The sequence below is a fragment of the Homarus americanus genome, unplaced genomic scaffold, assembly GCF_018991925.1.
Source record: "Homarus americanus isolate GMGI-L3 unplaced genomic scaffold, GMGI_Hamer_2.0 scaffold41027, whole genome shotgun sequence".
NCBI classification, from domain to species: Eukaryota; Metazoa; Arthropoda; class Malacostraca; order Decapoda; family Nephropidae; genus Homarus; species Homarus americanus.
The window spans coordinates 7,343,156-7,366,087 of record NW_024745073.1 but is presented as its reverse complement, the minus strand read 5'-3'; the positions used below and the strand labels follow the sequence as shown (position 1 = coordinate 7,366,087).

At 35.9% G+C, this 22,932-nt stretch overlaps 1 protein-coding gene across 1 annotated transcript in view; it reads left to right on the top strand.

Annotated features, from left to right (window-relative positions):
• The window catches only part of LOC121878304 (transcriptional regulator ATRX-like), a 65,637-nt gene that overhangs the window by 11,523 nt on the left and 31,182 nt on the right, over positions 1-22,932 (top strand). Inside the window, exons 4-13 of the mRNA XM_042384407.1 lie at positions 1,364-1,477; positions 2,783-3,707; positions 7,531-7,701; positions 8,330-8,448; positions 9,622-9,756; positions 12,714-12,883; positions 15,873-19,292; positions 20,201-20,595; positions 20,854-20,972; positions 21,569-21,705. Coding sequence (XP_042240341.1) covers positions 1,364-1,477; positions 2,783-3,707; positions 7,531-7,701; positions 8,330-8,448; positions 9,622-9,756; positions 12,714-12,883; positions 15,873-19,292; positions 20,201-20,595; positions 20,854-20,972; positions 21,569-21,705 — 5,705 coding nt within the window. The remainder of the gene's footprint in view (positions 1-1,363; positions 1,478-2,782; positions 3,708-7,530; positions 7,702-8,329; positions 8,449-9,621; positions 9,757-12,713; positions 12,884-15,872; positions 19,293-20,200; positions 20,596-20,853; positions 20,973-21,568; positions 21,706-22,932) is intronic.

Sequence of the window (22,932 nt, the reverse complement as noted above, 5' to 3'; positions counted from 1 at the left end):
ACTAAATATTATGAAATATGTAGTATATATTTCATAACGGCAACACATTAAGAGTTATGGGTGATTTCGAATTAGATGGGTATGAATTAGTGTTTATTTTTTTTCCTGTATATACATGTACAGTATTGGTAATTTTTCATGATTTCTTAAATGTATTTGATTTTTATAACTGTGTTTTTAAAAATTTATGACATTTATAGCATTACCCCTCTCGCTCATGCAATAAGTTTTTAAGTTTCCGTGACTACAACAAAAGTCATATAGGACCACTCATGTGAGGTTCATTCTGTGGCCAATTTATCCCACAAGAATTTTTTTTTATTATTTGTACATTACTGTACTGGCTTTGTTTTTGTTTTCACTGTGAATAAAGAAAAATTATTTGTGCTCCCAGCATCATATCTCGAATATTTTCTCACAAACCTACCAAGTGTATCATAGTTATCGAAGTGTAATTTTATGAGTTTTCCTACGGTGCTTCGGAATTTGTATATGAGTAATAGTCGGAAGGATGGAGAGGAAATAAAGGGACAAATGCGACCTTCCAGCGCCTCTGATAGGAGGAAACTGATGTACACCCACTAAAAGTTATTCGGCACCCGTGTCATATTGTATCACGCCATAAGGGTGGCGAATAATTTTTTATTGGGTGTACAACTTATTGGCACACATTGGGATGGCCTCTGGCTGGTCTGTACTGTAGTGTACACCCACAAAAAAATTATTCGGCACCTTTACGGCATGATACAATATGACACGTGTGCCGAATAATTTTTAATGGGTGTACAGCAGAACTCCACCTATGCTTTGGTACTTTCTAGAAGCTCCCTGCACAATTATCTTGAAAACTTTTGGGGCAAATTTTTAAGGTTTAATGACACGATTCTTGTCTAATGCAAACAGTGCTACCCAATGATTTGACACGATTCACGTCATCGTGCATGAGAGGGTTAATGGCATGATTTAAAACAGTGTTTTGTCATTAATTAGTTATGACACATTGTTTCCAACCCTGCAGTAAACCCCAGCATTTCTGGGTGTTTTACATAAATTCTTTGTTTAATTTTTTGTTTTGATTTTGGGTTTGTCCAAAGTGATTCTTGACATTGAATGCCACTTCTGACATATTAAATTTATTTGTTTTGTTTCGTGACAGATTACACTGCAAAATTGAACTTGACCGCACTAGCATGAACAATAATTGGGACTGTCATGTTGCAGCAAAAGTGTAGAATCTAATTGTGTTAAATTGATGGTCTGCTACACTCATATCTGTCTTCCAATATTATAATGAATGTAGATTCTGGTATTACAACAAACAGATGTACTGTATGTATACTGATGAGAAGACTTTTCATTTCAGGTGTCAGACAAAGAGTTTCAACCAACAGTAGCTTGGCTAGACAACTTTATGCGACGTTTTTGCCTATCAAAGAAAAAAATGGGTTTTCACAGCTCAGCCATGTTGAAACAAAAGGTAATATATCGGCAAAGTATATACAGTATAATGACATTCACATAGGTTATAGCGTTTCATTTTTATTTAAGCTATGTTAGGTACTTTATGCTGCATTTTTCTGAACACTGACCCTTCCAGTCCTTCAAACAATATGAATTATGATTTTGAGAGTATTTTAACAGGATAGCCAGCTATGCCTTTGATAAGGCAAGTAATGCTTTGGAAACCACATTAGTAAGGAGGTACAGTATAAAGTGTGATCTTCTCTCAGAAGGAAACTATCATATTTCTAACTCTTAGTTTCTGTGCTCATGGTTCTCACTAAGTGTAAAGAATACCAAAGTTATCTTTAGAGGTGCATTCACCCAGTTATTAATTTGCTGTGCAGTATATCCTTTCACATGTTCACATTTTCTGATTGGTTCTACATATAAAACTGAAGAAAATAAGACCCTGGTTGTAGCTGAAGTAAACTTAATATGGTTGTTTTAAGTAATGTTATTTAATGTTAATAAGTGGAACAATGGAAGTAGCTAACCATTAATGGTAAAAAAAAGTGAGGTCACGTAAGTAAGTGAGCACATGTGTAAACATATCGTCATTACTCTACATAAGAATATGAAAGCAACACTTATTTACTGTTCATATATATTTTAATTAATGTTTCTGAATTTAAAACAAAAATTCTACCCACCAGTGGTGGTAAAGTTGAAAACATAAAGACAGCCAATGTTGTTGTGTGTGTTTTTACTCAGATGACGAAGTTGCCAAGCCATCAGGTTCAACTCTAGCTAAAGCCGTAGAACATAAGAACTTTCCTGTGTTGTTTTTAGTTTTTATTTAACTTTATCTGTGTTATTTTCGTTGGTTTATTAGGATGTTGCTTTATTACAGGTAGTAATTCGCCAAAAAAGTAGGGTAAATAAGGCCAAATTTAGCCAAACATCGAAAGTACAGTACCAGACTCAAATTAATTTACTCCATGGGCAAACTAAAATTGTTCCGGATCACGGGAGTTTCTGGACCACAGAATGCCGGACTAGAGAGGTACAACCTGTATATCCTTAGTAAATTATTATTTCCTTTATCCTTATGGTATACTGCACAGTATTTTGCAAAATCTGCACATTATTTTAAAGGAGGTAAATGATGATTAGTTGTTGGGAATGGTACAGTACTGAACAGTTACAAATGATCATATTGACATTGGGTCTTCATGGTGAAAATTTTTCCCAGAATGTTAAACTATTAATTTATTAATATATGTCTTGTTGAGGCAATTTAATTTTTATAATATAGTCCATATATTTTCTTTATATACAGGGTTCCAAGAAGCCAGAAGTGCTAGGTCCACCACCATCTAGTATGAGCGGTCTAACACAGGAGGACGTGTTCAATGCCCTCGGAATAAATGTAGATCGTGGTAATGTTACTAATGAAGAAGGAACCATGGATGAGAACTCAGCCTTAATGGAAAATGGAAAGTCTGCCGAGGAAATTGCCAATGGACAGAACAGCTTTGTTGAAGTGAATGGGGAAAAATCAACAGATACTAATCTCCAAAAGGAAGATAATGAACCTACAGCTAAAATTGATGAAAACAACACTAAAGACACTACAAAAGATGCAGAAAAAACCAGTGCGATTGTGAATGACAAAATAGGCCGCCTGAGAGTTACAGACATTGCTTTATTAAGTTATAGTACAGAACAGACTAGTGAAAAACCAATCAACCTAGACAGTACAAGTGAAAATGAAATAGAAATTTATGAATACGTGAAAGGTGATAACTCATTTACGACTGATTCTGCGAATAAGACGACTAGCAGTTCACATTCAGAAAAGAATGAGGAAATGGGGAATAAAAATCAAATATTGCCAGATGACAAACAAGGAAATGAAGAAGACATGGATTGTAGCATTGTTAATGAAATAGTAAAGGAAAATGAGATAGAATTAAAAGAGGAAGAAAATGAAACAAAAAATAAAGAAAATGAGAAAGAATCGGTGGAAGAAGGAAATAAAAAAGACCCGTTAAAAGAGTCTGAAAATGAGATAGAATCAAGGGAGGAAAAAGAGGGAAAAGATTGTGAAAATGAGAAAGAATCGGTGGAGGAAAGAAAGGCAAAAAATTCAAAAGATATGAAAAATGAGATAGAACTAATGGAGGAGGGAGAGGAAGAAAAAGAACCGGATTCCTCAAATGACACTGAAAATGAAGAGACTACTTCCGTCACAGAAGGAAATGGTAAGACTTGTATCTACCTTTAGTATTATTTGTTATCTGATTGTGTCTGGGTGGTGGTCCACTGCTGTTGTATAAAGGTCGAGTTAACCAATTCCATTTAGAAATGAGAAAGTGTTTTTTGTGTTATTAGTTATTATATGGTCAGTGGATTAGTTTCATTAGCTTCTTTAGCTTCATTCAGTATTTTCTTATTAATTTTATCAAAGTACATGTCTCACTCCTTGTAAATGATTTCATTCAAAGCAGTCTCACCCGTAAATAATTTATTTTTTTATCATCCAATTAGCTTGGCACTGAATGTGGTACACCTTAAGTGTGAATGGTTGAATAATTATGAATCTGTTCATATTAATGAATTTGATTAAACAAAATGGAACACTTACAGTACACTACAACTTAAATATGACACTCATCTTTTTGCCACCCTCAACTTGCCCGTCAAGCTTGGGAGAAAATGGGGCAGAATGAAAATATTGGGCAAGGGTATTGTGGTCTCTATAGGCAACCAATGCATTTGCCATAGGCACATGCATACTCTTAAGAGGGTCCAGGGGTATGCCTTCTGTAACGTAGGATTTTTAAAAGGGAGAAATTTTAACATTTTCTCCCTTTACCTTTCTTGGGATTGATAAAACATGTTTTAATTGATAACACATAAATAGTCTGTCCACTTGAGTGTGTTTATCTGTTCTGAGCAACACTGACAAGCAGACGCATGATAGCATGTGGGCACTTGAGAGTGGATTACGATACAACTAATAACAGTAGTGCAAAGCTTACAAAGGGGCATGGATGAGCATTTGATGAGGGGCTCCTTATCACCTCCAACTTAACATCTAAAGTGATGGCATCATGGGATAACAATGGCTTTTACTTGTTGTACTTGTTGCTTGCGTTCCTTATATCTCTTAATAGGGTAAATCATAAAAAAAAAAATGCAGGAAATTGAAGGAAAGTTCTGTGTTGCTCGTAAGCTGGATTTGAAAGATGTGATTGGCTTGTAAACAATTTCATTGTGATATGCAGTAGGCAAACAAAGTTCATGAAACATACATGTACTGTGTAGTGTACTGTACTTTACTGTAATACTGTATAATTTTAAATTTTTATTATTTAGATATATTGGGTAATTACAGTACATGTTTTTGCCCCTCAAAAAAATAATAAAAATAATGAAAGAATTAGTGAGGCTAAAAAAAGAAGAAAACTATCGATAAAAGGTTTAAATTATTTACTGCCATATTTTTGCTTTAATATTTACTGTAAATCTAGGTACTATATATGTGCTGCTAAATCTAAAGCATATACTCAACTGTAATTGTTAGTGACTTAAAGGCATGAATGAATCAATTGTTTCAATGTACAGAATTTTTTGAACAATGAGTTGTATGAGAAATTATGAAAGGTAGGTGTGTGTGTGCCTAAATATTAAGTGTATTGTACATGTTAGTTGTATTGTGTGTGAGGGGGGGGGGGTTTGCAGTGATAAAGTGGGTACAGTACAGTACTCATTTCTTGTCCTAATGGTTACTTGTTCTATCCCAGGGCACTCCCAATCCATCCAGCTGTTAATGGGTACCTAACTTTATGGTTAGGGTAGCAAAAGCAGTCTTAACACCTTCATATTGCATTGGTCCCATGGATAGTAGATCTTGGTATTCTTCTATATGTACAAATCATGATGGTTATTTACAGAGATATACACAAGACATATCTTTATTATTACATTGACGGGTAACCCATTGTGTGTGTGTGTGATGCGTGTGGTTTCGTTCGTTTGCTCTTTATGAATGCGAGTCGTGCATTGTATGCCGAGTAGAAAGCAAAATATATTTTTAAATAGTACAGGGTACGTATCTTCAATAATACAGATTTAATTTTAGAGTCTTCACAGTTTTCACTCAGGAGAGTCGAGGAGACTCGGCGTCCCTCAATGCCTGCAGAAGGATAAGCCGCATGCCCTTAATGGACATATAGACATAATCATCCTATCAATAACATGCTAAAATGAATTTTATTGTGTTGGAGCATAAGGAATTAAAGCCATTTTCGTCAAATTTAATACTTTTTTCCCTTAATAAGCATGAAGTCTTATGATATACGGTGATACTATATTGCCTAAGAATTGTTGTTCCATAAGAGTCGCTATTTAATAAGGTTTCTGTAAATGTAATGGGTACAAATGCATGCACTAGGAAAACTGCATTCACTTGTGGAGAAGCTATGTAGACCGGCGGCGGCTCTCCGTCAGCTGGACAAAACTGGTCCACATTATTATTTTTATATTTCTAAGTAACCCGACGGTCCACTTTCAGTTATAGTTTTTTCACTTGGGAAAGTTATTAAATTTTCTGTTTTACTTGAAATAATAATTAATCGAATCATATAAAAAAATATTTACTAATTATTTAAATGTTCAGCAATAAGATCATTGGCAACTTTACAGAGGGCCAGCATTGTGCATGATGCCTATAGTGCGGTTTTTTCAGCTGAGAAAAAATGCCCCCCCCCCCTCCTCAAGAGTTACAGCTGATTGGCTGTTGCAAACCTGTCCGATTTTGTCCTGAGTATTACAGTTTTTCTAAACGAGTTTATTCATAAAGACCATTTCTGACGAGAAAGATATTTAACTAAATTATATAAGATACATATCTTCATTATTTCAAACAGGAGCCCGTAGGAAGTTTATCAGAAGTATTGTACGTGAATTAACTGATAAACTTGGGTAGCAAATTCATGCTTTCGGAGGATGCATTTAATATACTGTATACTTATTTTTACCTACAATAAGACATACTATGGCAAATTACATATCAGTAATACAGTATAGTCTGCATTTACGTGGTCAATTGAACCCGTGGAGGTCCGCGTAAAACGAGAAACGCGTAAACGAAATAACAACATATGGGATTAATTGAAATAGAGACTGGGCCGACCCCCAAACTCCACTTTTTCCAACACAATACGTACATGGTAGTAAAAATAACATCTTACTTTTATGATGGTATGCACACACAATTAATATTTAAGAGAAATATCAATAAAATTAGGTTTTTTAACACTTACTTTAGTAGAAAAGATGGCTGGGCACACGGGGATGGGGGGGTTGGTTCCGAAGCAGAGGGCAGATTATTGGCCCTCACCTGTATCACTTGTATCAATTGTATCACTATCCACCACAGAGGCTTGCAGGGCCTCTTTGTCAAACCCCTCAAAGTCCATATCCTCACTATCACTGACTTGGGCCGGCTGTGGTGGGTGGCGGGTGAAGAACTCGGTAATGTTTTGATGACTGGGCAACCTTGTACGCACCCTGCCCGCGCTGCTTCCCGTGTAAATGATGAAATTTACCGCGTAAATAAAACATTTCATTCTGGCAAGGCACCGCGTAAATGACCAAAAGCGTGAACAAAATCTGCATAAATCCAGACTACTGTAGTACATTATGCAAAAATAACATTTTAAAGATCAGAATCACGTTGAAATATTACACTACCGTTAGCAGAGGCGGTAAAAATATGAAGTAGTTCGCAGTCATTTTTCCCGCCTCTGTGCGTGCATGCGATTATAACATTATAGCTGATTTGGAAAGTAAATTTATGTTTCTGAATTCACATAGAGGGAACATATTTTTATTATTAATACAGTAACTAGAAGTGACAGTTGTTCTGCATAAAGGCTTGGAAACTTGATCAATAAAGCCTCTATCAAGTAATGTTTAGTGATAGAATGTTGAAAATTTTGTTTATACCTAGGAAGCAAATGTTTGTCCTGTTGGTCAATTTTCCTCTTATGTATGAATTAATGTACCATTTTTTTTTAGATGAGTCCACCCAAAGTAGTGATGGCAAATCAGAAGATGAGAATGACATTGAACAAGATGGAGATGAAAAACAAAAGGATGAGGGTGACAAGAAAACATTAAGACAGCAGGAGGATGAAAAAGTAAACTATTCAAAGGAAGAGAACAAATATTATCACAAGCAAAAAGATGGTAAGTACAGTAGCTCATATACCTTATAATATGTAAAATCAGTAAGAGAAGTAGCTTGCAGCGTCTCCGAGTAGAGATAGTAATAGATATTGATGAAACTTTGTGTGGGAGTGTAGCTAAGTGAGGTGTGGACAATTTGATAAATATCATTTTCCTAGCATATTTTAAGGAGTGGACCCGCACAGTCACCTTGTTTTCAGGGGCGCAATAGGTCTCAGATTTTACTATCCGGCCAGAACACCAGATAATTGCAAGATACATTACTGAAATCTTACTAACCTCACTGTTTTAATGCAGTTGTACTGTTTTTTCTATAACACTGAATATTTTAATTGCACAGGTTTATTGGCCAAAGTTGTGTTTAGTTGACTGCAAAATTCAGAATGTATGATAAGCAAAGGAAGAAGGGTGTTAAATTAGATTATAATTAATAGATTAGCCATGGCAGATCTCCTAACTTTATATAATAATACCTAAGCTTTCTCACATTTCATCTTGTTGGAACACAAAAATGGCAGTACTTAGATTTTAGGGGATATAGTTTATTTTAATCAAATCTTCATTACAATATAAGAATATACCATTTTCAATATACTGTATTGTTTAACTGAAAACCGTTTTCCTTCAGAACTTAATAAACGGCTCAGTGGATCAGTAGTGCGATGCACATCTTGCAATGAACAAGTTAACCATCAGATAAGGTCATTGGTCCACACACACCCAGTTCTTGGAGTCTTCATTTGCAAGGTAGGTACTGTACATCACTCTAATCTGGTATTCATTACACAAATTAAGATGAAATTAAACAACTCGGGTATGACTAATTGTAACTGTGTTACTGGTTCTCTCATTAGACTTGTGCATTGTAATGTAAAGATATACTGCATCTTTACAGCTCCTCCCTGACTTACGACCTTCTCGACTTACGTCCACCCGCACTTACTACCTGCCTCAGTCGTACCAAAATTTGGTCAAATTACGTATTTTCGAGTCCCAAAGTCAGTACACAAACAAAATTTTCATCTGTAATTCACTTTAAAAAGGATGGCAAGATTAAAAGTGAGTGTTTTGTGGTGTTGAGAAGAAAAAGAAACCCCCCATTTTCAATTTTCTGTGTTATTTAAGCATTTCCGACTTACGGCCATTTCGACTTACGACCTGGATGTCGGTCCCTAACCCGTCGTAAGTCGGGGAGCAGCTGTATTTGCATATTTTTCTTAAATATATAACACACTTTCATAAATGATGCTACTGACCAAGTTCAGTATGGGAAGCCCTCAGGTGCCTGTGTCAGCACCTCACCATCTTCTGATGGTTTTTTCTTTCGTATACCAGTAGTAAAAAGGTTCAACATAAATTGCAGTCTGATTGTAACATCAATGAAGTCGTGGATGTTGACCAAAGTTGCAGTATATCACAAAAAAATTTGAGATATGTTTTGTCATATTTGCCACCATTGTCATCTTTCCCTTTGGTACTCAGATTATTACATCATCCATTTTTCCTGTAGCTGATATGTGGGAGTGGATGTTTTAGTCGATAAAATGTAACCATGGGCTATGGTCTCAAGGTCTATGTTCACTTTATTTTTATGATTTTGTTCAATGTACAGGGAGAGGCCACTTGAGAGTGGGCTATAGAGCACAGGTATAGGTTGGTTAATGTGGTCAGCAAGAGGGTCTGCTGCTGGAAAGAATGAAGTGGAGGATGTTATTAATATGATATAAAAGGGGAGTAGCACTGATGGGAAACTATTCCAAGTAAACCTTCCACAACTGAATATATATGGAGGATGGAGAGTAGCATTTATAAACAACACTGAGGAGAAAAGTAAATTTTGATGTTAAGATCTTTATGATAATTCAGACATTATTCATTTTGTTTTTATTGTTTTATATTGGCATGATTTATACCATATAGAGATGCCGGAAGTACTACGGCAAAGGCAGATACTGCAAGGATGAGGAAGGTTATGACGAGTACTGCCGCTTGTGTGCAGAGGGAGGTGATCTTCTGTGTTGTGAACAAGAAGGTTGCTTCAATGGTTTTTGTAAGGTGAGTAATTTGTTTTACAAGTGTAATGTACACACACTCCAAAAAGTATCTTTTTGGAGGGTCTAATGAATTTTGAAATGAACAATATAACTTCTGTTATTTTGGTAGGGTTGTCAGAATCCTTCATCTGTTGTATTATATTGTTTAACACAAAATTGTAAAGATACATTTTGGGGTGTTAGTTAAGGTTATTGGTAAACTGATTCTTTTCTCTATAAAAACAGTAAATGTCAGTACATGCAGGCAATTGTTTCTTGAGTTATCCAGCTAGGTCTCACTGTTATCAGGCTATATATATATATATATATATATTATATATATATATATATATATATATATATATATATATATATATATATATATATATATATATATATATATATATATATATATATATATATATATATATATATATATATATATATATATATATATATATATATACATACATACATGCATACATACATACATACATACATACATACATACATACATACACATACATACATACATACATACATACATATATACATATATATATATATATATATATATATATATATATATATATATATATATATATACACACACACAGTCGACCCTCGTTAATTCGGACCCCTTTAATCCGGATTTCGGATAATTCGGACAAAATCTGATAAAACACCAGCGTCTTTTTGGTTAAATGTAACATCTCCACCACTAGTGTGGGGGGGGATGCAACTTTTAGCTTCAGACATGAACAATATTTACCATTTACTGCCAGTAAACAATGGAAACGTAAAATATGTACCAATTAGTAATGAAAAGTTGTGCAGTTCCTTCAGCAAATGAAGCTCACCAACTTAAAATAGGCTCAATTACCTTACAACGTGTTTTCAGTAGTCTATGTTGAAGTTCTTAGCACAGGCTAACTTATCATATCATATACAGTATCACAGTTCTCATTGATCTACAAAAAATACCGGTAATAAAAACCTTTTCGATATTTCACACTTAATATAATACCCGGTAATCTACTTCAACCTCCTATTGTTTACAACGACGCATGACGCACCACCAGCTGTTGAGTATCAGTAGACGGTACACGTGTTTTTCGAATCGTTTTCAGTTAAAAAACTGTAACATCACATGTATATTTTACCTTAACTGTGCCTGAATGAATATATTCTCGGAAATAAATAGTAGTTTTGCTGAAACGTGATGTATTTTAATGTAAAATAGGATAAAATACATGACGAAAACAAAAGATTTTACCTAACCTTCCGATGTTCAAGAGAAGTTACTCGTTTTTTTAATAGTTTTGGTTGAATTACTGTTATATTACAATGGTATTCTATTCATACTGTGCTTGATATAATTCATTCACAGAAATGTAATATTTTTGCTGAAATGACGTACGTATTACAGTGGAAAGTGGGATAAAATCGTGACGAAAACAATGACTTTTGCTTTCTTTCGTTCAAAAGATGTTACCGTAATCGCTTTTCGATTGGTTTTCAGTTAAAAAACTGTTGTATTACAATAATATTCTATCCTAATTGACTTGAATAAATACTCGATACCATATTTCTGAATATTTTCATTATAATCCATCCAAATCATTTCCCTTGTCATCGTCTGCAGCACCAAACAGCTTCTCCCAGTCCTCTCCTTGAACAGGGCTAGAGGAAACGTATTTTTCGAATCGTTTTCAGTTAAAAAACTGTTACATCACACGTATATTTTACCTAAACTGCGCCTGAATGAATATATTCTCGGAAATAAATGGTAGTTTGCTGAAACGTGATGTATTTTAATGTAAAATAGGATAAAATACATGACGAAAACAAAAGACTTTACCTAAGCTTCCGATGTTCTTGAGATGTTGTTCGTTTTTTTAATAGTTTTCGGTTAAAATACTATTATATTACAATGATATTCTATTCACACTGTGCTTGATATAATACATTCACGGAAATGTACTATTTTTGCTGAAATTACCATACGTATTACAGTGGAGAGTGGGATAAAATCGTGACGAAAACAATGACTTTGAAATATAATGCAATATTAACCCCTAAATCGGTTAATTCGGACAATCGGCTAAAACGGATCAACCCTCACTTTACGAGGTTAATTCAACCCACAGGGTACTGGTGAAAGTGAGAAACGCATAAAGTGAACAACATAACATATGGGATTAATTGAAATAGAGACCGGGCCAACCCCCCAAACTCCACTTTTTGACGACACACAACTATGTTGTAGTAAAAATATTATCTTAACTTTATGATGGTATGCACACACAATTAATAATTAAGAGAAATATCAATAATATTAGGTTTTTTAACACTTACATTAGTAGAAAAGATGGCTGGGCACACGGGGATGTTGTGGTTGGTTCCGAGGCAGAGGGCAGATTATTGGCCCTCACCTGTATCACTTGTATCAATTGTATCACTATCCACCACAGAGGCTTGCAGGGCCTCTTTGTCAAACCCCTCAAAGTCCGTATAAGACCATATCCTCACTATAATTATCACTATCACTGACTTGGGCCGGCTGTGGTGGGTGGCGGGTGAAGAACTCGGTAATGTTTTGATGACTGGGCGACCTTGTGCGCACCATGCTCGCGCCGCTTACACAACATGGCGGATGGCGGGAGAGATGGCAGGAGGTTTGGATCCAAAAATGGCGCGGCTCGCCAGCCGCTCTCCGCGTAAAGGGGTACACGCACCGCGGAATGTGAGCATTCCTGTTTCGGCAGGATACCGCGTAAACATGGAAACGCGGAATGTGGGACCGCGTAAAGCGAGGGTTGACTGTATTAACAAATACATGGAACTACATACACCCACCCATCTCTCTATATTGTTATCTTATGGAAAACTCATAAAATAATTCAGTAATAGAAGCTTTCACAAACTGTAAATTTTACCAAGTATTGTCTTTAATCCCCCCCCCCCATTCTTTTTCAGCGTTGTGTGAAACGGACCATGGGTCGATCTGAGTTAAAAAAAGTAGAATCCACAGAAAATTGGGCATGCTATGTGTGTGATCCATCACCTATGACAGAACTACGAGCCCTTCACCGTACCATCCTGAGCAACCTTACGAAATCAGAAGAAGATGATGCTAATATGTCCAGGTAATTTACCCTATATTTATACAGTATTGCTGCATACTTCTGATGGTTCTTAATATAGGATTGAGATACAGTGATAGAATTGTAAATTTACTTCTCATTGTTTATTTAATTTAATTTGTTGAATTTATCATTTTCTTAAACTATTATGATATTCATGATTAGGATAAATTGTGTGCTCTCAACAAAATATTTTGAAAGAACAAGAGGAGGATTTTGAATTGTGAATTCATACTGTACTTGAAGACTCCAGTAAACATGAGCTGCAAACACCACTTAAAGATATTGTAGGATTGTACACAAATGGAGGTTTGTGGGTTTATAATGTAAAAAGAGGTTAGGTTATGCTGAAAAGGAAATTAATATTTGTCATTCTGCAGATGTTCTCATAAGTATACATTTGGTGTCTGTTCCTTTTCTGTTAGTGTCTTTTACTTCTTAACTCTGAAATTCACCTACTAATTTTACTACCTACTGTGTGTATTTTTCAGCTTGACTGCATTATATTGGCTTCCCTGTTTCTTATCTCGTTATACCTGGCATAGATATATTGTATAGTAGTCATTATGATGTTTCTCCATCCATCTGCCTGTCCATGGATAATTTTTTTCTTGACAATAGTTGATTTATTTTTGTATGTGTACAGTACAACAAAATTTCTTGTCTAATTTCACTTTACAAATAAGACAAATCTTTTCAGTTTTGAACTTGGTATAGGGTATGAAGTGCTCCAGTAATGACTAAATGAAAATATGGTTTGATGTAAACAAGTGGGCTGTAGGAACTTTAAATACTAGATGTGGGATCATTGATTACAAACATACCATATACAGAGAACCCTTGAATATCTGGACTGAAAGGGGGACCACCTGTCCGAAAAAGCCGATTGTCTGAATCTTCCAGTGAATGTACTAAATGTACTGTATAAAAACGATAAATAATGATATAAAAAACACCAAAATGACAGTACTGTACATAATATCCTGACCACTGGGGTTAGTTATACAGACTTTTTTCTGTGAAAAAAAACAAAACAATTTTGAGCAACATATTACTGTACTCACTTTGTACTCAAATGTACTACATTAAAGGACTAAAACTTTTATCTCTTGTGCAAACTATGTGATGTTTATACTCCAATTAATTGCTATCTTGCAAGGATTCCAGCAATGCATGTTATATTCTGCTAAGTCTAGTCTGACATTTTATGAGATAAAAACTTTAAGCCTAAAAATACCTTAACCCTGGCTTGGGGGGGGGGGTGATGTGTTGACAGCCAGGCAGGGAGATTACCAAGTGGACAGTTATCAGTCAAATAGAGGGAGTTAAGTTTTTTGCTCATAAAATGTCACGACTTGGCTTAGCAGAATATAACTTAAATTGCTGGAATTCTTGCAAGATAGCAATTAATTTGAGTGTAAAGATCACATAATTTACACCAGACATAGAATTTTTAGTAATTAACTTAGTACATTTGAGTATAGGTTTGCCCTTAGGACAATTATTTCTTTTACTTTTTTCACAGTATGTATTTAGGATGGTGTGTGTATGAAAATGAATAAAAATAAATGAAGAAAGTTACATATACTCAGTAGGGTATGCTATAACGAACGGATTCTACTACGAATATTCCTGTAACAAATGGTTTTACCTATAAAATTGAGAATGCTATAACGAACGAAACTCCTACAACGAACGCGGATGAATACGGGACTATTTTGTCCTGTGCATGAATATTGTTATACCGCGGCTCACATCAAGAGCGTCGGGCGCCATATTGGTTCATTGTGTAGTCAGTGCACCACTGAACTTGTTGAAATTTCTTCTTTTGATGTGGAAATTTGTGTTATTTTTATAACTATTTTGTTATACAAGTGTACAATTGTAACACTGAATCATCAAAAGCTAGTGAGAAAGCTAATAACCTTTGAAACTAAGAAAGAAATTATAAATAAACAGCAAAGTGCCTGTAAGACATAGTCACCAAAGAGGGCTAGGAAGGATGAGTCCTCTCCTTCCACCTCTTCTCCATAATTCTCTCCTCCCCCCTCCTCCTCTGCCTCCTTTCTTGCATGCTGAGCAACACTAAGGTAAGATAAAGTACCGTATTTTTTTACAATTTCCACAGAAATTTTTCGGTGTCAAGTGGTTGTATTTGGGGGCCTGGAACGGATTAATCCTATAACGAACGAATGCTATAACGAACGAGGTTCTAGAACCAATTAGATTTGTTATAGCATACCCCACCTATCTGAAAATACGAGTTGAAAAACAACCATAACACCTCACAGTATCCTGGTGGTTACAATGATGAGCTAATCTGGCTATAATGCTATGATTAATCACTATTAAGTATTATTATATCAGTAAACACTAATAATTACAGTAAATCCAGTGAAATACGGCAGGGAGGGAGGGACGACACTTAACTAGCAGTCACTCAACTCACTTCCCTTACCCGCACCCGTTGCCAGGCGTACAATCGAAATACGTATGGGAGAAATACATGTCTTGTAGTCTAATTTGAAAACAGTGACAGGCACAATGATAAATAAATTATATAAACCATTCATTTACCTATGATAAGATAATAAGAAACATTGTATCATTACAAGAGTGAATGAGATATTCCCACAAACAACAATTGACAACTGTTTGTTTCCCACCTCCTCGGGCACCTGTGTCCAGCGCGATCGACTGGTCAACCAGCGCCCACGGGCCTAAAATGTTCTTTGCTCTGTTTTGGGAATGCTTCTTAGGGAGGCTTCATAGACCAGAACTCCCAAATCCAGATTTACTGTATAGTCAAGTTAAGGACTAATTAATTTGAAAATTGCAAAGATACTATCCTCAATGACATTTGTATATTGACGTGTGTGTGTGTGCGTGAGTACTTGGAGATATATTTATTTATGTTTGTCAGTTAATATTCACTTTCTATGTGACAATATGGTAATGTGATTTTTTTATGGTGCAATATTGATCTTTACAGAAAGGAACTGAGGACTCACAAGCTGAAGATTAAATTTGACTTGTTAAAGCGAACACGATTGGAAAGAAGCTTTAAGGAAGAACCTCAAGAAAAATCAAAGACACCTAAGAAGAAAGCGGTAAAAAAAGTAAAAACTGAACCAGTTGCTTCTCATAGCAAGCTAATGGAAGTCATTGATAACATGTCTGAGATGTTGTCTTTATGTCTTAATAATGTTAAGACTATCAAGGGGAGATGGCAAAAAGGACAATATTCCGAAGAAGCGACAGAAAAAACTGGAAAGCGTATTTTAAAGCAGTTAAATGCCTTGCGTTCAAACTTTGAATTGATGGAAAATGAAGTGAATGATCATCTTGATAAGGTTCCTCAAGGAGACTGTCAAAATGATGAGTCTGCTGGGAAGGATAATGAACAAGCTGGTGGCAGTAATACAGAAAATACATCTGCTAAGGATTTAGTTGCAGAAAGTGTCAAAAAGACTGGGAAGGGGAAAAAGAAAGTACCTAAGGAGAGTGATGATGAAAAGCTTAAAGGAAAGGAAGATAACAAGAAGAGGGAAAATCGTAGGAGTAATAGAAAACAGAAAAAGAATGTAGAGAGTGATAATGACAGCCAAATTCAAGATGATGAAAATGACAACAGTGATGAAAATGCAGAAAATGTCAAGAATTCCAAAAGTGAACAAGCAAAGAGTAAAGAAAAACCAAAAGAAAGCAACGAAGAGCTGATGGATATGGCTGAAGTCCCTAATACTAATGTTGATCTTTTTAGGTCTGACGATGAACATTCTCTTCCAGATCTTCAAGATGCAATTGATGACATATTAAGTGATGGAAACAGTGATATTGATGGTGCTCTAGAAGATGGGATAGATGGTGGAGTAGATTTTGATGATATAGTTGGAATTAAAAAAGAAAATACTGAGAAAAGCACAAAATCCAACAAAAACACAGAGAAAGAAGATGATGATGACGAGAAATCAGAGAGAAAACAAAAACTAAGATTAAAAAGTCGGGGCGATGGAGCCTCTAATCAGGAGGGCAATTTGGCGACAGAAGACAACGAGGATGATGACTCGTCTCGATTGTCCAAAAACACTACATCAGAGTGTGTGGATAGCGATGATGAACCGAAAAAGACAAGAACTTCATTGAGATTGCAAAAAGTCAAGGACAAACCCAAAGATGACGAAGGAGGTGATGTGGAAACAGAGGAAGAGGAACTTAATAGGAAATCTAGTAGAAGAGGTTATAGGAGATCCAACAGGAGAAAAACTGCTAAAAGTAATAAAGCTGAGAGTGAGGAAGAGGAGGAGGAGAAGACCAGCAAGGACAGAAAGAAGTCTATCAAAAAGAAAAATCGAGAAGGTGAGGAGAGTGAAGGTGATGTGGAAACAGAGGAAGAAGAACTTAATAGGAAATATGGTAGAAGAGGTTTTAGGAGATCCAACAGGAAAAAATGTGCTAAAAGTGATAAAGCTGAGAGTGAGGAAGATGAGGAGGAGGAGGAGGAGGAGGAGGAGGTGACCAGCAAGGATAGAAAGAAGTCTATTAGGAAGAAAAATCTGGAGGGTGAAGAGAGTGAAGATGAGAGGAAGTCTAGGAAAGGGAAAGCAAAAGCCAAAAGTAACAGGAATGATGATGATGGTGTTGGTAGTGATGATGGTGGTGGTGATGGTAATGATGATGATGATGGTGGTGGTGGTGGTGGTGATGATGATGATGATGCTGGAAATAGTGATATTGATAAGAAAACAAAGAAAGAGTCAAAGAAAGATGTTAAGAAAATAAAGAAAGAACTTAAAGACGGAGAAGAAGATGGTGATGATGAAAATAAGAAAGTACAGAAAGAATCAAAGGAAGAGGATGATAAGAAGAAAATTAAGCAAGAGCCAAGTAAAGTGGATGATAAGAAGAAAATTAAGCAAGAACCAGAGGAAGTTAATGATAAAAAAATTAAGCAAGACCCAGAGGAAGTTAATGGTGATGATGTCGAGGGAGATGATGAACATGAAGGTGATGATATGGAAAATAAAGATAATCAAGAAAAGGAGGAGGATGATGATGATGAGGAGGAGGAGGAAGAAGAAGAAGAAGAAGAAGAAGAAGAAAAAGAAGAAGAAAAAGAAGAAGAAAAAGAAGGTGAACTTGGCAGGAAAGGCAAGAAAAAAGATGAAGAGAAAGATGAGAAGCTGAGAAAGAGAAGAAGACAAGAGAAAGAAGAGAACAAAAAAAGGAAAGTAAAAGAAAATGGGAAAAATAAAAAGCGAAGAAATAAGAAGGAAGATGATGAGGGAGAAGGCAAAAGGAAGAGAAAACGTAGAGATGTAAAGAAAGAAGTAGAGGATGAGGATGATGACTCTCAGGACAGGAAGAAAACAGATAGAAGACGAAGCAGAAGAAGAAAAAAAGACGAGGATGAAGATGAAGATGACATTATGTTGGGACTTGTTGAGGAGAGTTCAGAAACGTCAATGGAAGAAAACACCGATGAAGAAATTAGAAGGCGGCAAGAAGACAGGGAACCCATGAAAAAGAAAAAGAAACGTTCACCAAAAAAGTCTTCTGCAGGTTCAGGAGAGGAGGAGGAGGAGGAGACAAAGAAGAAGAAAAAGAATGCAAGTAAGGACAGTGATGAGGGGAGTGACAAAGAAGATGGTAAAGATGATGAGGAGAATAAGGAAAGTTCTTCAGAGGAGCAGACTAAAGACAAGCTCAAGAAGGTAAGCAAAATTAAAAGAGAAAAAGAAGAGGGTGATGAAATGAACTTGGAAAATGAGAAAGCATTATCCACATTGTTGGCAACTGACACTGATGAAGAAGGGAAAGACAAGTCAGGGGTAGAGAAAGATGACAACACAGGAAGTAAGAAGAGTGTTACTGAAACCAATGATGGTGAGAACTCTGAGGAAAATGTTTCAGAAAAGAAGAAAAAGGAGAAAAATGCGAGCGAATCTTCAGCATCTGAAACTGAAAAGAAAGAGAACAAATTAAAGAAATCCGAAGATATTAAATCACCTGTGAAGACAGACAACCAGAAGGCAAAAGCCGCCCTACTTGAGAGTGAAAGTGAAGATGATCTCGAGGATAAACCTAAACCACGATGTAAGAAGAAAAACTTTAGAAAGAAAAAGTCTTCCAGTGATAATGACGGAGAAACAAACAGGCAACGCATTAGAAGGATTAGGAGGGCACTTACCGAGGAAGAACAAGAAGAATTGAAAGTAAAACAGCTTGAAAGTAAGTGCCAGGTTGACATGAAGGATATTACTCCACTCGTAAAAGAAAAACTCGAGGAAGATGATTATATTGATGTGCTGGACTTCCCAGAATTGTACTCCCCTAACAGACAAATGTTAGACAGTGATGATTGTGATGCAGATGAAGAAGAATCCGACAAGGAATTCTCAAAATTAATGAAGTGAGTATTCTTTCAATTATAATTTTCTGAATACAGTATTTACTTGTTATTTTCTTGTAGCTATTTCACAGTTTAAAGTTCAATTAGCTTATATCAGTCCATATGTCTGATCAGTTTACCTTTCTACTTCCTCATTGTCTCACCCTGCTCATTGGTGTTGGTGTTTGTTACCAAATAATTTAGGTACCTGTTCATTGTTTACAGTTTGCTGTCTTCAGAGTGAATGTGGGAGGTAATAATGGGTAGTTGTAATTCATCTTTATTTTTTCCATACTTTTATCCATCTGTGGACCAGTAGTCACAAACAGTGTACCTAGAATAAAAAAAAATATCTATGATCACTTTTTGTTGGCACCAGCAGGTTATATTTTAAGGGGTTTATTTGTAAATTGATCATTGTTACCATGACAGTAACAGTTCACAAACAAGTCTGGGAAATCAGAGAAGAGTGTCTTGGGCAATTTTAGAGGACAGTTGGCAGATTAGGTCTTAGGTATTGGTAGACTTTTTACTATAGGCTTAGTACTAATAAGGATGAAGCAGTCATTCAGGAACTTATTTCAGAGATATGTTAGTTTTGATCCATTGGAGTCTTTCTTCAATATTCCTCTCATGTTCCTCTCACAGTTGTGTTGTGTCTTATTAGGATTATCAGTCATATGTTTTTAGTCACGTCTAGTAATACTGTAATGATTAATAGTCATGATATTGCTTATTATCAGTAACCTTATCGTCATTACTTATTTTCTTCAGCCTTACAAAGTTTCACAGTACTGTATGTTTAATATAAATTGTGGTGACTTAGCCCCATGTTTTACAAAGTCTTAGAGAGGCATTACATTATTATAGTGGATTAAAAGGTTTGTGTTTGTTAGCTAGATATTTTTAACTTTTGCTCCTGTTCCTAGATTTAAGATGAACAAAATACCAAAACCTGCTCCCAAAAGCAAGAAGAAGGCAGTAGAACCTGATACTGAAGAGGAAGAAGAGGATAAGGAGGAGGACAAGAAGGAAGACAAGGGTGAAGGAGAGGTTGAAGGAGAGGGTGAAGGAGAGGGTGAGAAGAAATCTAGTACAAAGGTGAATAAAGAAGGTGACAAAAAGAAAAAGGAAGGCTTATTAGATATTAGTATAGATAAAGAGGATGATGATGATGAGGAGGAGGAAGAAGAAGAAGAAGACGACAAAAAGAAAAAGAAGAGTAAGAAGGAAGGAGGTATGTCACTGAATGAAAAGATGAAGAAGCAGATCCTCATGAGCAGTGACGAGGAGGGGGAGGATGATGATGATGAAGATGATGAAGGTTTGTAAAAAAAATCCATATTAGTGTGTAATTACTGTTGAATCCAGTTGACTCAGTGGTTTGTTCTTCTTTCAGTTAGGGTTTATATCTACCTGCTGAAGGCATAGAGAACTTGACAAGAATAATAGAGTTCTGTCTTGAATCTTTGTAAAGGAAAACTATTTAATAGGTGCTTTTTTTACTGTATTTTGAAGTAGAGCATTGTATAAATTGGTGTTACTCTACTGTATTAGGTGCTCTCTTTCATCTCTATTCTAGATAAGCCAAAAAATGATGCAGAGGAGGAGGAAAAGGAGAGAAAGAAATATGAAGAGAAAAAGAAGAGGAAAGAAGAAGAGAAGAACAAACGAGGAAGTGGGGAAGAGTCTGGTGGTGAGGTAATTACTTCATAGTCTTTGGTATGAGTTGTCGAATTGTCTATCTTTTGTTTTGTTAGACGGTTGATTGTAAGTACAGTACAGTATAGTAATTGCTCTATTAAGGAAGTGGATGTGTACCTTGACCAGAGGCAGATATAATATAGAAGGCATAGGGATGTGTTCAAAACTAAAGAGAAGGGGGGTGCGATAGGAAAACATCATTAAATATGCACATAAATACAGTATGTATGGTTTAGATTGCCTGAGTACATGAAATATGCTTAAAAAAGAAACATTAAAAATTCATAAATAAGATGCCAGTAATAAGACAATAAAATGACATTCACCTTTTAGAGCGAACTGTGCTAAACCTAATGAATGTGCCACATCGCCTTTTTTCTCTCCTGTCTTTGCCCACCTAAGGATGAATGAGTAATTATGACTAGAAGTTTGTGCAGTGGTGAGTGGATGATGAAAAACATAACTAAAGGGCTACGTTGAAAATTTGGGTGTTGGTCTGTGTTTTGGTCCAGGGATTAGTTTAGCCGATTTTTGTTATGTGAATGATATGAATACATAAATGATTAATTTGTCTTTCTTTTCGAATTTTTCAGAATGTTCCAAAGGTGTATAAGGGATATATGAATTTGAATATATCATCTGATGAAGATAAAGGAAGTGATTATGAGGATGATGAAGAGGAGGAAGAGGAAGAGGAAGATGATGACGATGACAGTGACTTTGAGGAATCGTAAGCCAATGTTTCTTTTGTTATACTTGATAGTTTTCTTTGTTGATTGAGATCCAATGTAGTGTTCTCTGGCAATCTGTTGTGGTGTATTAAATGCAGGTTATCATGTCATTTAAATTTTTTCTCGGATGTATGTAGAAGAATAGAAGAATATACAGTACAGTTAACCCTCACTTTACGCGGTCCCACATTCCGCGTTTCCACATTTACGCGGTGCCCTGCCGGAACCCAGGATGCTCACATTCCGCGGTGCGTGTACCCCTTTACGCGGAGAGCGGCTGGCGAGCCGCGCCATTTTTGGATCCAAACCTCCTGCCATCCGCCATGTTGTGTAAGCTGCGCGAACATGGTGCGCACAAGGTCGCCCAGTCATCAAAACATTACCAGTTCTTCACCCACCACAGCCGGCCCAAGTCAGTGATAGTGATAATTATGGTGAGGATATGGACTTATATGGACTTTGGGGAGTTTGACAAAGAGGCCCTGCAAGCCTCTGTGGCGGATAGTGATACAATTGATACAAGTGACACAGGTGAGGGCCAATAATCTGCCCTCTGCCTCGGAACCAACCGCCCATCCCCGTGTGCCCAGCCATTTTTTCTACTAATGTAAGTGTTAAAAAACCTAATATTATTGATATTTCTCTTAATTATTAATTGTGTGTGCATACCATCATAAAGTTTAGATAATATTTTTACTACAACATAGTTGTGTGTCGTCAAAAAGTGGAGTTTGGGGATCGGCCCGGACTCCATTTCAATTAATCCCATATGTTATGTTATTCACTTTACGCGTTTCTCACTTGACGCGGGACCCTCCGGGTTACATTAACCGCGTAAAGTGAGGGTTAACTGTATACATTATTTTAAAAGGAAAAATAAAATTTATATTTGAAAATTAGAAGTTTACTAGTTTTAAGATGATTTTTATGAAGAGTGTTTGCTTCTCATATTTGTGCATATAGGAGCAGAATAAGGGAATCTAGCCCTATTTAAGGGTTAACAACTAAACTCATAAGTGTTGTATATATCACTGCTGGTTTTGGGTGTGTTCTTAACATTTATAAGATCCCTTTAGTATATCCGCCACTTGGGTTATTGTAGCCCTCGACTATGCTCTTCTCTCTCATGAAATAAATTTTCTTCCCTGTAAGATTTACATTATGCTCAGGTATGATGGTAAAGATTCTTCTCATTTAGACTTATATTATGGTAAAATGTGTTGTTA